Source organism: Notolepis coatsorum (genome assembly GCF_963971535.1).
Source record: "Notolepis coatsorum genome assembly, chromosome: 4".
Classification (NCBI taxonomy): Eukaryota; Metazoa; Chordata; class Actinopteri; order Aulopiformes; family Paralepididae; genus Notolepis; species Notolepis coatsorum.
In genome coordinates this window covers 68,381,176-68,395,531 of record NC_140168.1, presented here as the reverse complement: position 1 = coordinate 68,395,531, position 14,356 = coordinate 68,381,176, and the positions used below count along the sequence as shown (strand labels likewise).

The window sequence follows — 14,356 nt, the reverse complement described above, 5'->3', positions numbered from 1 at the left end:
AAAGGTAATACACACTATAATACCTATACTACAACACCTCAAATACAAAGGTAATACACACTATAATACCTATACTACAACACCTCAAATATAAAGGTAATACACACTATAATACCTATACTACACCTCAAATAATGAACTATTGCTATTAATGAACACAACACTTCATTTAATAAAGTACTCAACCTCTACTGTCTTTAACTATGAACAAACACAACACTCTAACTTATTATCTTTAGATAATAAAGTACTCAACCTCTACTGTCTTTAACTATGAATGAACACAACACTCTAACTTATCATCTTTAGATAATAAAGTACTCAACCTCTACTGTCTTTAACTATGAATGAACACAACACTCTAACTTACCTTCTTTACTGTAGATAAATGGTTTGAAAACATTGCTCCTCTGAAAACTTCATCTGATTATAATAATGATAATATTGGATTGACATGTTGTATTTGTAGTGAGGTCATGTGCTGTGTCTCTCTCTCTTTCTCTCTCTAGAACATCCAGAGGCGCTCTCCTGTCTCCTGTTGCAGCTGTGCAAGGAAAAGTAAGCTGTTGACGTGAATACAGCCTACATTTATTGATCTCTAAACAGACAATATATCTACTCAAACAAGAGAGTAGAGTATATAGGGCTGTTCTCTCTTAGTCCAATAATCATCAGGTTTCTTTGTCGACCAAGACTTTGTCGATTTGTCAATATTTAAATTTTTCTTCTCATGCTTAACACTTTCCCCGCCAATCACGTTGTATGACGTGTTTCAAGTTCATGCGAATTCTGCCAATCCACGGCGTACGACGTTATTGAGATCATATTTTCGACATGGTATTCATATTTCCCTCACGCAGCCTGGTCTGATGCTGTGTGAGCCGGCACAACTCTGCAACGCTTCAATACTGCCCCCTGGTGGATGATCGGCGATTGGCCGGTTGGATATCGGTGCGTCTTCTAAATCCGTCCGGCCACTCGCATATCGTCGCAGGACTCTAGCCACACACCGTGGATATGGATCGCTGCCATAACTCAATAATCGACATGATTTGGGCATGTATTAGTATTATACAAACCGGAAATGGATCTACTCGATCCCCATCAAATAACTGGGATCTTTTTGCTCCAGTCTCATCGCCCAACGGTAAGAGGAGGCTGATGTCATTTTCAGCGTGAGTGTTTATTATTATCCATACAAACTGCTCTGATCTATATATCACCCATACTACTTAAAGCATTTAACGACGATCATGGAATTATAAACGACCCCCCCCCCCCCCCCGCGCATGATCAGTCATAACGTTTAGGACCATGTACAGTTGAAACTTTTAATATAGCGTGGATCGGTAACAAACTGCATTTGATAATCTATATATGCATTTATGCCTATATCTCACGTTCTAGGAATTGTGTGAATGAAAAAGTAAAACGTTCCTACATCCTGAACGATAGATAATCGATGTTGAATGGGCCATAGTAATGTCAATTTAGCAATACAATTAAAAAAGTTATAGCCCTGCAAAGAAGGTGAACATCTCCATAGACTTACAGTGCTGGCAGAGAATGGTATAAGATGATCAAACTCCGTGGCAGTTAATGTGTTAATGAGTTATTATTGGCTTAAACATTTTCATCTCTGGTAAGCACCAGCTTTAAAGAGATCTTTCTGTATCATTTCATGTAGGAAACACATTCTAACTGGTGGTTAAGATGTTTCTCAGTAACCATTCTGATGGATCAATATATGTATTTCCAGGCCCAGTGAAGAGATGGTTAAGATGGTTCTCAGCAGACCCTGTCATCATGAGGACCAGTTCACCACCAGTCTACTGAGACACTGGGCAGCTAAACATGATGACGTCCTGGGAGAACATATCAAGACTCAACTCATCAAGAACAACAACCAGCCGCGCAAACGACAACTCATCAAGAACAACAACCAGCCGCGCAAACGACAGAGGTACCAGAGAGAGAGAGAGAGAGATACACAGTAGAGAGAGAGAGATACAAAATACAAGGTTTAGATGTGACATTCATAACTTTTTTTTATTGTACAATCATTATAACTGCATTTACAAGATACAAGATACTTTAATGCCACACAACTTTTTCTTTATATATATAATTTGTTGAATTATGACGGTCATTTCGAACCCCGCCACAGAGATATGCGTTCTGTTACTATGACAACAATTGTATTTTCATTGTCATTCAGCACAAGTGCAGTACAACGAAAATAAGTTGTCAGTTGTCCCTGAAGGACTTGCACAACTCCCGCTGCCTCAACAGAGCAAAAAAACATTAAGGACAGCTCACACCCTGGCTTCCACCTGTACGACCTGTTGCCATCGGTCAGGCGCTACAGGTGCATCAGAGCCAGAACAAACTGGCTCAGAGACAGTTTCTTCCCCAGAGCCATCACCACCTTGAACTCTAACATGCACCAATAATTCACCCTGTCCCCCTCGCGTGTATCCTTTCCGCAACAGAATTCGGTTTCCGGGTTCCTCTGATTGGCCGCGACCCTCACGTGACCCGCCCCCCTATCCACCGCTCGCGCGGCAGAGCGAGCGGCCGCGGACTCGCTCTCTTCCTCAATTTATACGCATGGAAGTATTGACTGAATGAATGAATGAATGAATGAATGAATGAATGAATGAATGAATGAATGAATGAATGAATGAGAACTTTATTTAACAGATTGCAGAATGGGTACAATACAGTACGGCTCAATACACACAATTGTTAAGGGGATGCAGACCTGAGAAAGACGTTTGTCTTGTTTACATCAGGGTCCCCCATTTTCAATTCATATAGAACGACTACGCCGTAACAAATCATTAAAAAAAGATACCGTTAACTGGAATATGTTGTGCCTTTACACATATGTTGGATTATGTAATTGGTTTGTCATGACAAACAAATTAAAAAAATCACGATTTTACCCGCTGGCTACAATTATTGTTTTATTGTATATTATTTTATGTTTCTCTTTTATTACTTGTGTGATTTTATATTTGCTTACACTACTGCACCTTAAGTTTGAGTCCCAAATCTCATTGTATGCTAATATAATGACAATAGAGTACAATCTAATCTAATCTAATCTAACTAGAGTGCAAGATAACAGTAAAGTAAAGTCATCTAACCAGAGTGCAAGGTAACGGTAAAGTAATCTAACCAGAGTGCAAGGTAACGGTAAAGTAAAGTCATCTAACCAGAGTGCAAGGTAACAGTAAAGTCATCTAACCAGAGTGCAAGGTAACAGTAAAGTCATCTAACCAGAGTGCAAGGTAACAGTAAAGTCATCTAACTAGAGTGCAAGGTAACAGTAAAGTCATCTAACCAGAGTGCAAGGTAACAGTAAAGTAAAGTAATCTAACCAGAGTGCAAGGTAACAGTAAAGTCATCTAACCAGAGTGCAAGGTAACAGTAAAGTCATCTAACTAGAGTGCAAGATAACAGTAAAGTAAAGTCATCTAACCAGAGTGCAAGGTAACGGTAAAGTAATCTAACCAGAGTGCAAGGTAACAGTAAAGTCTTCTAACCAGAGTGCAAGGTAACAGTAAAGTCTTCTAACCAGAGTGCAAGGTAACAGTAAAGTCATCTAACCAGAGTGCAAGGTAACAGTAACGTCTTCTAACCAGAGTGCAAGGTAACAGTAAAGTCATCTAACCAGAGTGCAAGGTAATGGTAAAGTAAAATCATCTAACCAGAGTGCAAGGTAATGGTAAAGTAAAATCATCTAACCAGAGTGCAAGGTAATGGTAAAGTAAAATCATCTAACCAGAGTGCAAGGTAACAGTAAAGTCATCTAACCAGAGTGCAAGGTAACAGTAAAGTAAAGTAATATAACCAGAGTGCAAGGTAACAGTAAATAAGAGGTTCATTGTTTTTAAATTCTTGTGTGGTCAGAAATATTACACCAAAGCTGTAACTGTGTCTCCCCCCCCCCCCCCCCCCCCCCCCCCCCCTCTTTCTCTCTTTCTCTCTTCTCTCGCTCTCGCTCTCACTCTCACTCGCTCTTTCTCTCTCTCTCGCTCTCTCTCTCTCTCTCTCTCTCTCTCTCTCTCTCTCTCTCTCTCTCTCTCTCTCTCTCTCTCTCTCTCTCTCTCTCTCTCTCTCTCTCTCTCTCTCTCTCTCTCTCTCTCTCTCTCTCTCTCTCACTCTCTCCAGTCTTCGTAGCTCCAGCAGTAAGTTGGCTCAGCTGACCCTGGAACAGATCTTAGAACACATGGACAACTTGAGACTCAACCTCAGCAACACCAAGAATAACTGTTAGTACACACACACACACACACACACACACACACACACACACACACACACACACACACACACACACACACACACACACACACACACACACACACACACACACACACACACACACACACACACACACACACACACACACACACATGTTCATACGCATGCACTTTGATAATGATGTAAGCAAGCCTGATTGATTGATTGATTGATTGATGGTTTATGATGCTGTAATCCTCTTCCTCAGTCTTCACCCAGACACCCATCCTCCAGGCTCTGCAGCACGTTCAGGCCAGCTGTGATGAAGCCCACAAGATGAGGTAACACACACACACACACACACACACACACCACACCACACACACACACACACACACACACACACACACACACACACACACACACACACACACACACACACACACACACACACGCACACACACACACACACACACACTTTAATTACGTAAAGGGGCATTTAAAAAAAAAAAAAAACATAATCCTATAGTTCTGTTGGGAGTAGTACACATGATGACCGGACATAGAACCAACGTGTTCTGTGTCTCGAGAGTTCGCTGAGAAACTCCACCAGATGATGTCACCCAAAGGAGAGCAAACCTCTAGTGAACTGCAGACACTATTATCACCCAGAGGAGAGCAGACCTCTAGTGAACTGCAGACACTATTATCACCCAGAGGAGAGCAGACCTCTAGTGAACTGCAGACACTATTATCACCCAGAGAGCAGACCTCTAGTGAACTGCAGACACTATTATCACAGAGCAGACCAGACCTCTAGTTAACTGGAGACACTATTATCACAGAGCAGACCAGACCTCTAGTGAACTGCAGACACTATCACCCAGAGGAGAGCAGACCTCTAGTGAACTGCAGACACTATTATCACTCAGAGGAGAGCAGACCTCAAGTGAACTGCAGACACTATTATCACTCAGAGGAGAGCAGACCTCTAGTGAACTGCAGACACTATTATCACTCAGAGGAGAGCAGACCTCTAGTGAACTGCAGACACTATTATCACTCAGAGGAGAGCAGACCTCAAGTGAACTGCAGACACTATTATCACTCAGAGGAGAGCAGACCTCTAGTTAACTGCAGACACTATTATCACCCAGAGGAGAGCAGACCTCTAGTGAACTCAAGTTTCAAGTTTGTTTATTAATTGTCATAGTAAAATACAGAATACTTTATCATGAAATGCTTTTTTCTGTATGAGCCCCTGGGGGATTGTGCTTCATACAGTAATAGATAAAAAGTATAAAATAGAAAAAGTCAAAAGTACGTCAAATAAAGTGTTCAGTCAATATACATAATATACAATACAGAGTAAAAAGAGTAACAGTGAGGTACAATGCAGAAATGGGATGAGGTACAAACTTAGGGTAAGGTGCAATGATGTATGAATTGTAGTGCAAATCTCTTTACTAATAAATATAAAGTGTGTTAAAGTGTCTAAAGTGAGTAAAGTGGGTGTTAAGGTGAGTATTTATTTAAAGTGAGTGTGGATGTGTGTGGATGTGTGCTGTGTGTAGATGATGGGTTGTTACATAGTGTCATTGTCATTGAGCATCCTGATGGTGGGCCCAGGAGTTCAAAACTTTTAATCCCTATCTGATCCGATCGTGTCTATTCGAAGCCCAAACAACTCCTGCTTCCGCGTTCGAGTTTTGCGCTCTGATTGGCCACTGACCAATTATGCCCCCCTTATCTACGCCAGTTCTGCACGCCCAACTCTACTAACAGCCTGCAGCTTGCTCGCTAGTCCTGCCTCTACTAACAGCCTGCATTATCCAATTCATATCAATCGAAATAACGTATTGTTTTCATCTCTATATTAACGGCTCGCTAGTTCTGCCTCTACTAACAGCCTGCATTATCCAATTCATATCAATCGAAATAACGTATTGTTTTCATCTCTCTATATTAACGTGATTCCATCAACACAACATAAATGTTCAAAACACGACAAGACAGTTTGCATCACTTCCCACGGTTCTCGGCACTTATTCTACCGGTAGTGCGGTAGTTGTTGCCACAGTATTGCGTCTTTGGGTGAATACTTCATTGGCGGGGAAGAAGAACACTGATAGCGGGGTGTGGACCGTCCCGCGAGCCACAGACCACCGTCCCGCGAGCCCCAGAGGCTCCCCAGAGTCTGGGGCTTGCGGGACGGTCCACACCCCGCTATCAGTGTTCTTCTTTCAGAGAAACAGAGAAATATGATTCCACCTCAGACTCCCGAAAGACGGGAACTAAAGAAATATGCTGCCCAATATTAAAAAGGCCCTGGGAGACTTCAGTTGAGGAGGAGGAAGAGCCACCACTCTCCAACTCCATCCTTCTTATAGTCACCTGGAGCGCCCTGTCCATCTCCTCCTTTTCCCTCAGCAGCGCCCTGTCCTTCTCCTCCTTTTCCCTCAGCATCTCTCTTTCTTCCCTTCTCTCTTCCCTGTCTCTCTCTTCCTTCCTCTCTTCCTTCTCTTCCTTCCTCTCTTCTTTCCTCTCCTCCCTGACTCGTATAGCCTCTCTTTCCTCCATCTGGAGACGGGCCAAACGTCTACTTGATTTACGAGTGGGAGAAGAAACAGAGGCACGCCCTGAGTGTACAGAGTCATCACTATCATTCTCCTCCCCCTTGGAAATGCCACCTCTTTGTTTTTGTACCGCACCAGCGTTTCGATCTAAACCACCAGTGTCCTCACTAGACTTGTCAGCCGCCTCGCCGTGCGCGACGTTCTCAGAGACATTTCCCTGGGCTATGGGCAAACTAAATATATTTGTATCCAACAACCCAGCCAGCACGATCGCTTTCAACTCCTCTTTACTTTTCGAACTTTGGACAGTAATGCCATAATGTTTGGCGACACTACACAAATCTATCTTTGTGCAGACATCAATTTGATCCCTCGTAGGGTCCGCCAAAAAAACGTCCAAAGTAAAAGCTGCCCCAGCCATAGCCCTTGCAGAATATGACTATGCCACAAATAACATATGTATTATTACCCTGTGCTCCCGTAGCAACCCACGTTACCATCAAACAAATAACAGGCACCAGGAAATAGCCACTCACCTACTCCACAATATCCGTGCGTAACACATTTGATCGCCACATTCCGTAGTATACAATTCAACCAATCTGATTTAATGCCCACATCTACCATTCATGAAAACAATAAACGTTGGTCTAACCATCTAACTAGGATCACCTGTGTCACTCTAGCATATCCCCAGCTAAACTACTCCCCTGGCGGGATGAGGCCTACACATATCTTCAGTCGCTTACCGATTTCATTGCGCGCTCCACCGGAATTACGACGTGTGCCCCCCACCCACTAACCAGGTAGGTGATCCCCCTGTTACCTATGTGGCAGAAAAAAGATTAGTTTAAGAGCATTACATACAAGAACGGTTTACATCAATCAAACTGTGTAGCACGGACAATGGAAAACACAATACAACTTACCAATGAGAAAGAAAAAACGCTACCTTACCTGCCATGCTCCAATTGACAAGTCACAATGTTACATAACTATACAATTGCGCAAACTAACGAGCCCCCATGTCATGTACAGAGGTCTAACGACCGCACAGAATAGTAGCTGGAGCAGGCTGTACATGAACAGAAACAGCCCCTCTCAGTAAATGCTTTTCAAACAGTCCCGGGTAGGCAGATAGTAAACGAAGACGTTTCAAATGGTAAATAATATTTATTGTATGTGGGGCTTCAAACCCACGGCTTTTCCCAAAGGGAAAAGGGATGTTATTTCAGTGGGGATTTAAACCCAGTCCACACAAAGGGAAAAAGGTAAGGGGAGAACAAACACGGTATACATACAGACAAACAAACAATTAACAAAATAACTACGTGGCCGTTATAGGACACCACCACAATCTAGGATCGATCCACACCAAGTGGTCACTAACACAAAGCCACAATGTATATCGCTTCCACTGCGACAGCTAGTAGAGAAGGCAACCTCCTCACTCCACTCTGAGACGTGGCAGTGACTCCAATGAGGCGCCCCGATGTGTGTGTGCTGTCAGGTATTTGTCCACCCGTCCCTCTCAAGGTGATTGCCATCAGCTGTCACTCATTAGGCAATCAGCACTCTTCAGTGTAGGGACGGGCAGCACCTGACAGGAAGAGAAGAAGAGACAGCATTAGCCATCATGCACAGACACACACACATCACATACAAAACATAACACATTAAATATACTAACCTGATGTTCAGATGGTGTCATAAATACAGTAATAATGGTAATGACCAACCCACGTACCCATGTACGTCACAAGTACCAACAAAGTCCAGCACTGTTTCAGTGTAGTCATTTATATTGTCTGTGCACTCACGCTTGCAACGTGTTCTCTGATTCCACAGACCAACGCTTCACTTCTCTTACTCTTACTACAGGAACGCGCTTGAGACTTTGTCTGTAGACACTATTATCACTCGGAGGAGAGCAGGGCCCTATTCCCCGTACCTGGTTCAACTAAGTCGATCAAGATGTCATTATCCAGATTCAGTTAACCCGATGTTTGAAGCCGGGATTTTCCTGTTCCTCGAAGGTGGATTCAGTCTCGTTAACTCAAACCAGACTTGAGACCCAGGATAAGTGCGCGCGGCCGCTCCAGTTGAAAAGCCAGCACGTATCGATAGCAGAGATCCTGATTCTCTAGCGGCATTGATTGATTAATTGATTTAAAACTTTATTAACATATCGCAGTACGGCTCAATCGCCTCGCCGACAAGTTAAATGCGTTATCTATAGGCTAATTTTAAGTCCCTCATTACCTCAATCAATCAGATTATATTTCTTTAAACTTGCCTGCTGGATTGAATAATCAAATGAGATCTTGCTAGCGAAAATAATTAGTTAAACTGTTATACAGAATAACAATACGGCTCTCTTACCCATTGATTGATGTATGGTCGATCTTTTACTTATCTCCACTGTGGTGTAACGGGTTCTTCTTTTGACTTTCACGCAGACGACCGGGGTTCGAAACCTAGTCTTTTCCTTCTTTTTGCGATGTAGGAATAATTCAATTTGGTGCATGTTGAGAGCTATATAAAGAATGACATCCTCAATGCATGTAGATTTATAATATTTTAACTTAAAACTAGGCTACTTTGGCGTATAATCATTAATATTATATTCCAAAAAATTATATTGGAAACACGGGGTTTCGAACACCGGTCGCCGGGTTGCCAGGATTGAGCACTACCGCTGCGCCACTGTGCCAGATGGGATAAATTCATTGTTTATACATTAATGAACGAGAGATCCGTGTTTAGAATATTCTTTATTTTGAATGAAGTTTTATCTCTTTATTCTCATTCATTAATGTGACGTCAACGGCTCATTCAATTTCTCAAATCCGTCAAACAGCGCATCTCATCAGACATCTTAATCCCAGTTACAATTAAAATAACCACATAATGTGTACATCGCACCGAGCGAGCGCCACGGTATATAACGTGCATTATTTAGGACAAAGTGAATTTAGTATCAGCATTTTGGGTCTATTTTACATTTCAAAAGCCCCCTCTGTAAGAATGGAGCACAAAAACGTAATTCAGAATGGTATAATGCAGATCGTAGACTGTGGGAATAATTTCAGGAAACGGGCTGTCATTTCTTTGCGGGGGCGTGGCGATGGTTCATCCGGCTAACTTGAACTTAAACCCTGCTCTCGACCAGGCTCAAACTTTTTGATCTGTTGTCATGGTGATTTAGACAATCCAGCTTCGGGGAACAGGAAGGTCCGGCTTAAGTCAGACTTGACCAAAAGTTATCCGGCTAACTCAGTTATCCAGGTACGGGGAACGGGGCCCAGACCTCTAGTGAACTGTAGACTCTATTTCCTCAACTAGTTTAAACTGTTAGTATAACCAACTCCAGGAAAGTTGAAGACATAGTAGAGGCAATCGTGTTTGCAGTTCACTAGAGGTCTGCTCTCCTAACAACAATGGTAGGATTAAGACAATCTGATCAAATGACATATACAGTACACAGAGTAGGATTAAAATAATATTTGAATTACAGCAGTTGGATTAAGGGGGTCCTACAGGCTCTAAAACTATAAAAAATAAGAGACTCTTTATCACGCACACACAGACCCTCTCATCTATCTCTCTCGTTTCCCTTCTCCCTCCATCTCTATCTTTCTCCCCCTCTCTATTTCTCCCTCTCTATTTCTCTCTCTCTCTCTCTCTCTCTCTCTCTCTCTCTCTCTCTCTCTCTCTCGCTCTCGCTCTCCAGGTTCAGTGATCTGTTTTATCTAGCGGAGGAGTACGAGGATTCTCAGTCTAAACCTCCCAAGTCTCGTCGTAAAGCCCCGGACTCCTCACCGCGTTCCTGCAAAGGAGCCGCTCCTCCTGCCAGCAACGAGGAAGAGAGCGCCTCCAGCAGCGCCTCCGTGAGTCCTCCATCTCCTCCTCCATCTCCTCCTGTATCTAATCCAGCTCCTCCTCCATCTCCTCCATCTCTTCCTCCATCTCCTTCTCCATCTCCTCCTGTATCTCCTCCACCTCCTCCATCTCCTCCTCCATCTCCTCCTGTATCTCCTCCTCCATCTCTTCCTCCATCTCCTTCTCCATCGCCTCCTGTATCTCCTCCACCTCCTCCTGCATCTCCTCCTGTATCTCCTCCTGTATCTCCTCCCCCACCTCCTCCATCTCCTCCATCTCCTCCCGTATCTCCTCCCCCACCTCCTCCATCTCCTCCTGCATCTCCTCCTGTATCTCCTCCCCCATCTCCTCCATCTCTTCCTCCATCTCTTTCTGTATCTGAGCTTTACAGCCACAGGGCCTGACTCCTGTATCAGAGCTTTACAGCCACAGGGCCTGACTCCTGTATCAGAGCTTTACAGCCACAGGGCCTGACTCCTGTATCAGAGCTTTACAGCCACAGGGCCTGACTCCTGTATCAGAGCTTTACAGCCACAGGGCCTGACTTCTCCTGTAACAGACATCCCGCAGTTATTATTACCAGTAAAATTGCACCACACCTTGTAGAACTGTTACAGTAAAACCTTGTTATTGCAGTACATCACAAAAGGCAAGTTATTGCAGTATTTCACAAATGACAAGTTGTTATTGCAGTACATTACAAAGGACAAGTTGTTATTGCAGTATTTCACAAAGGACTAGTTGTTATTGCAGTACATCACAAAGGACTAGTTGTTATTGCAGTATTTCACAAAGGACTAGTTGTTATTGCAGTACATCACAAAGGACACGTTGTTATTGCAGTACATCACAAAGGACTAGTTGTTATTGCAGTACATCACAAAGGACACGTTGTTATTGCAGTACATCAGATTTTTAGGTTTCACTTTCACTTAGTTTTTACTTCACGTCAACTCTGTCTGTCCAATAAATGGATACTAATCATTGAAAATAAATTAAAAACAGACACAATGGATCAATGTAGCTGTATAACATTAAAGAAGTAAGCTCTCATTTTGTAAAATGTCCGGTATTAATTATAATACCGTGTTGTCATGAGTTTATTACTAGTCAGGAACATTTCACATCGGCGTGGCAACCCTAGTTTTCACAGGATAATATTTAATGGCTTCCCTACTTTTCTCTGGCTGTGTGTGTGTGTGTGTATGTACATGTGTGTGTGTGTCTAGGAGGAGGAGAAGCCCAAAGCCTGCAAGAGGAAGAGGAAAGGCTTGTCGGCCGTGAACTCCGACAGTGACTGACCGACCGACCGACCAACCAACCACAAGCGAGCTGCCATAGTGACCAGCCCAGTGTTCGAATTATGTGGGGGCCAATGGGGGCTCAGCCCCCATAGATAGAGTCTGAGCCCCCATAGTCAACAATACCTGTGGGGGTCTCTCAAAAAATGTATATTACATTTTTTTTTTAATATATATATTTTTTCAATGTACGAATTAGTATTATTTATGTTACCTAAATAAATTGTTAATAGATAATATTTGTCTTTTCAGTTTTTAAAATAACCGAGTAATTAATGTTGTGGAATAGGCTGCGTTTCACCTCCAAGTCGCTATGTGTCGCCCATGAGCGTGTCTGCTACTCCAACCCATTTGGTGAAGAAGAAGCAGCCAGCTTAACATTATGTAACGTTAAACAGTAGGCTGCCCAGTGCCCATGGTCCTCGTGTCCTGCAACTGCGACTCAAGTAAAAAGTAAACAGTGCCGGCGAAAAAAAATTCTTAACCCGCCACAAGGCTGTACAAGGCTGGACAGCTTCGTCTTTATAAAAAGGCCAAAGACTAGTCAAATACTTTGACTAATGCTGTTAGCGCAGCAGCTAACAGCGCTACTGACAGTGCTAGTAGTGTTAGCCCTGCTCCTGTGCTGCTCAACCACCACAGTGCTGGGGACCGAGTCAGTGGACCTTTTGGAAAACTAAATACAGCTGTTTATTTGCCAAGGAGGTAAATGATGCTGTTAAGTGCCATACAACTATTTATTTTCCATTCGATTTTTTGTTAGTTTTTGATTTATAATATAAACAAATAAATGTTCATTCAAGAAAACTACGATATGCAGCAAAACGTGAATTTCACTAAAAGCGTTGCCGTTTCTCGCCTGGACACGCTACTATTTCCAAATCAAATATATATAATAGGTATTATGTTTCATCATGAATGCATGAAAGGGGGGGGTCGTTTTTTTATGCTTTGATCGTCACCAACGGCATACGTTGTGGAGTAACGTTACACACACAGGTTGCGATCGAGGTGAAAGAATATTCCAATTGTCTGATCGCGAGTCCAAGTACTGGTGTCCATCGTGTCGCCAACATAATCCACCACAACAGATGCATCAGAGGCATTGAACGCTTCTCAATAATAATAATAAATAATAATTACTTTATTTGTATAGCACTTTTCATACAGAGGTTGCAGTTCAAAGTGCTTCAATGGGATCGGGATACCCGCCCGCCTCGCCCGACAAAGAAAAGTGAGCCCGGAGACATTTGATCGACGCACAGGCCAAGATATAATGTTTCAAAGGGTGCTCGATACTGCCACCTGGGTGGATGCGGCCGGTATTGCACTTTGGCATTCTCAGGATGATTCCCCATGTTAACCCCGAGTCCGTGTGCCTGTAATGAATGGAAATATCGAATAAAAGAAATAACGATGAAAACCCGACTATAGTCGGGTCTGGCGCTCAAGCATTGGCGAGTTAACCCGACTATCATCGGGTCTGGCGCTGATTGAGTTAAAGACCGACCGACTATTTTAGATTTTTGGCTCATTTTCCCTTATGTTAGATTTTTTTTTTTTTATGTCAAACTATCGGTTGCAGATATAGAGGGGGGCGCAAACAAAATAGAATGCTCCGCCCATGCTCTCAGCTCATCAGCATGAAGATGTATTTATTTGTCTAAATTATGTGAAAGATCAAAGGAAACAAAATATACTTTTTATTTCAATGTCTGACAAGAATGACATTCTTTCTTGAACACCTCATGCCTTTGTTTTTCTATTTAAATGTATATATATTTTGTTAAACATTTGAATAAACACATTGTTGATACAAGACGCATGCGATGATCATTTCAAAGCCACGGATAGAGAATTTGAATGGTCATATATGCTTAGTTACAACACAATAACAACACAAACCAATTCATGAACACGCTAATAGGGAGTCTTCAGAGAGGCCCTGGCCAGCTAGAGATCCTCTCTGGTGGCTGGACATTGGGAGACACTGCAGGCAAATTCTTGGCCTTCTGTCTGCCCAGAAGTGTATGTAGGACATTACCATTTTCTGTAAAAAGAAGAATTCAAACATAACATCAGCAGTTTGTTAATATGACCACTATATCAAGGCCAGAATGACCTGGAACCCACCTGGCAAAACACTGATTTAAAAAGACATTTAAGGTTAATTTTTATTATTATCATTATTATTATTAATAATAATAAAAACTTTATTTGTATAGCACCTTTCATACAAGAATTCAAAGTGCTTCACAGCAGTAAAATAGATTAGAATAAGATTAGAATAAAATGTACAGAATAAAAGCAATGCAGAGAGTAAGAAAAGGGTAAAAGTGTGAGGAT

At 42.4% G+C, this 14,356-nt stretch overlaps 1 protein-coding gene across 1 annotated transcript in view; it reads left to right on the top strand.

The window, feature by feature from the left end:
- LOC311226544 (integrator complex subunit 3-like) overlaps positions 1-12,010 on the top strand; it is a gene marked incomplete at both ends in the record, with an annotated part of 104,805 nt that extends 92,795 nt beyond the window's left edge. Inside the window, 7 exons of the mRNA XM_084311964.1 lie at positions 76-96; positions 510-558; positions 1,760-1,963; positions 4,180-4,280; positions 4,520-4,592; positions 10,561-10,717; positions 11,939-12,010. Coding sequence (XP_084168090.1) covers positions 76-96; positions 510-558; positions 1,760-1,963; positions 4,180-4,280; positions 4,520-4,592; positions 10,561-10,717; positions 11,939-12,010 — 677 coding nt within the window. The remainder of the gene's footprint in view (positions 1-75; positions 97-509; positions 559-1,759; positions 1,964-4,179; positions 4,281-4,519; positions 4,593-10,560; positions 10,718-11,938) is intronic.
- Between the last annotated feature and the right edge of the window lie 2,346 nt (positions 12,011-14,356).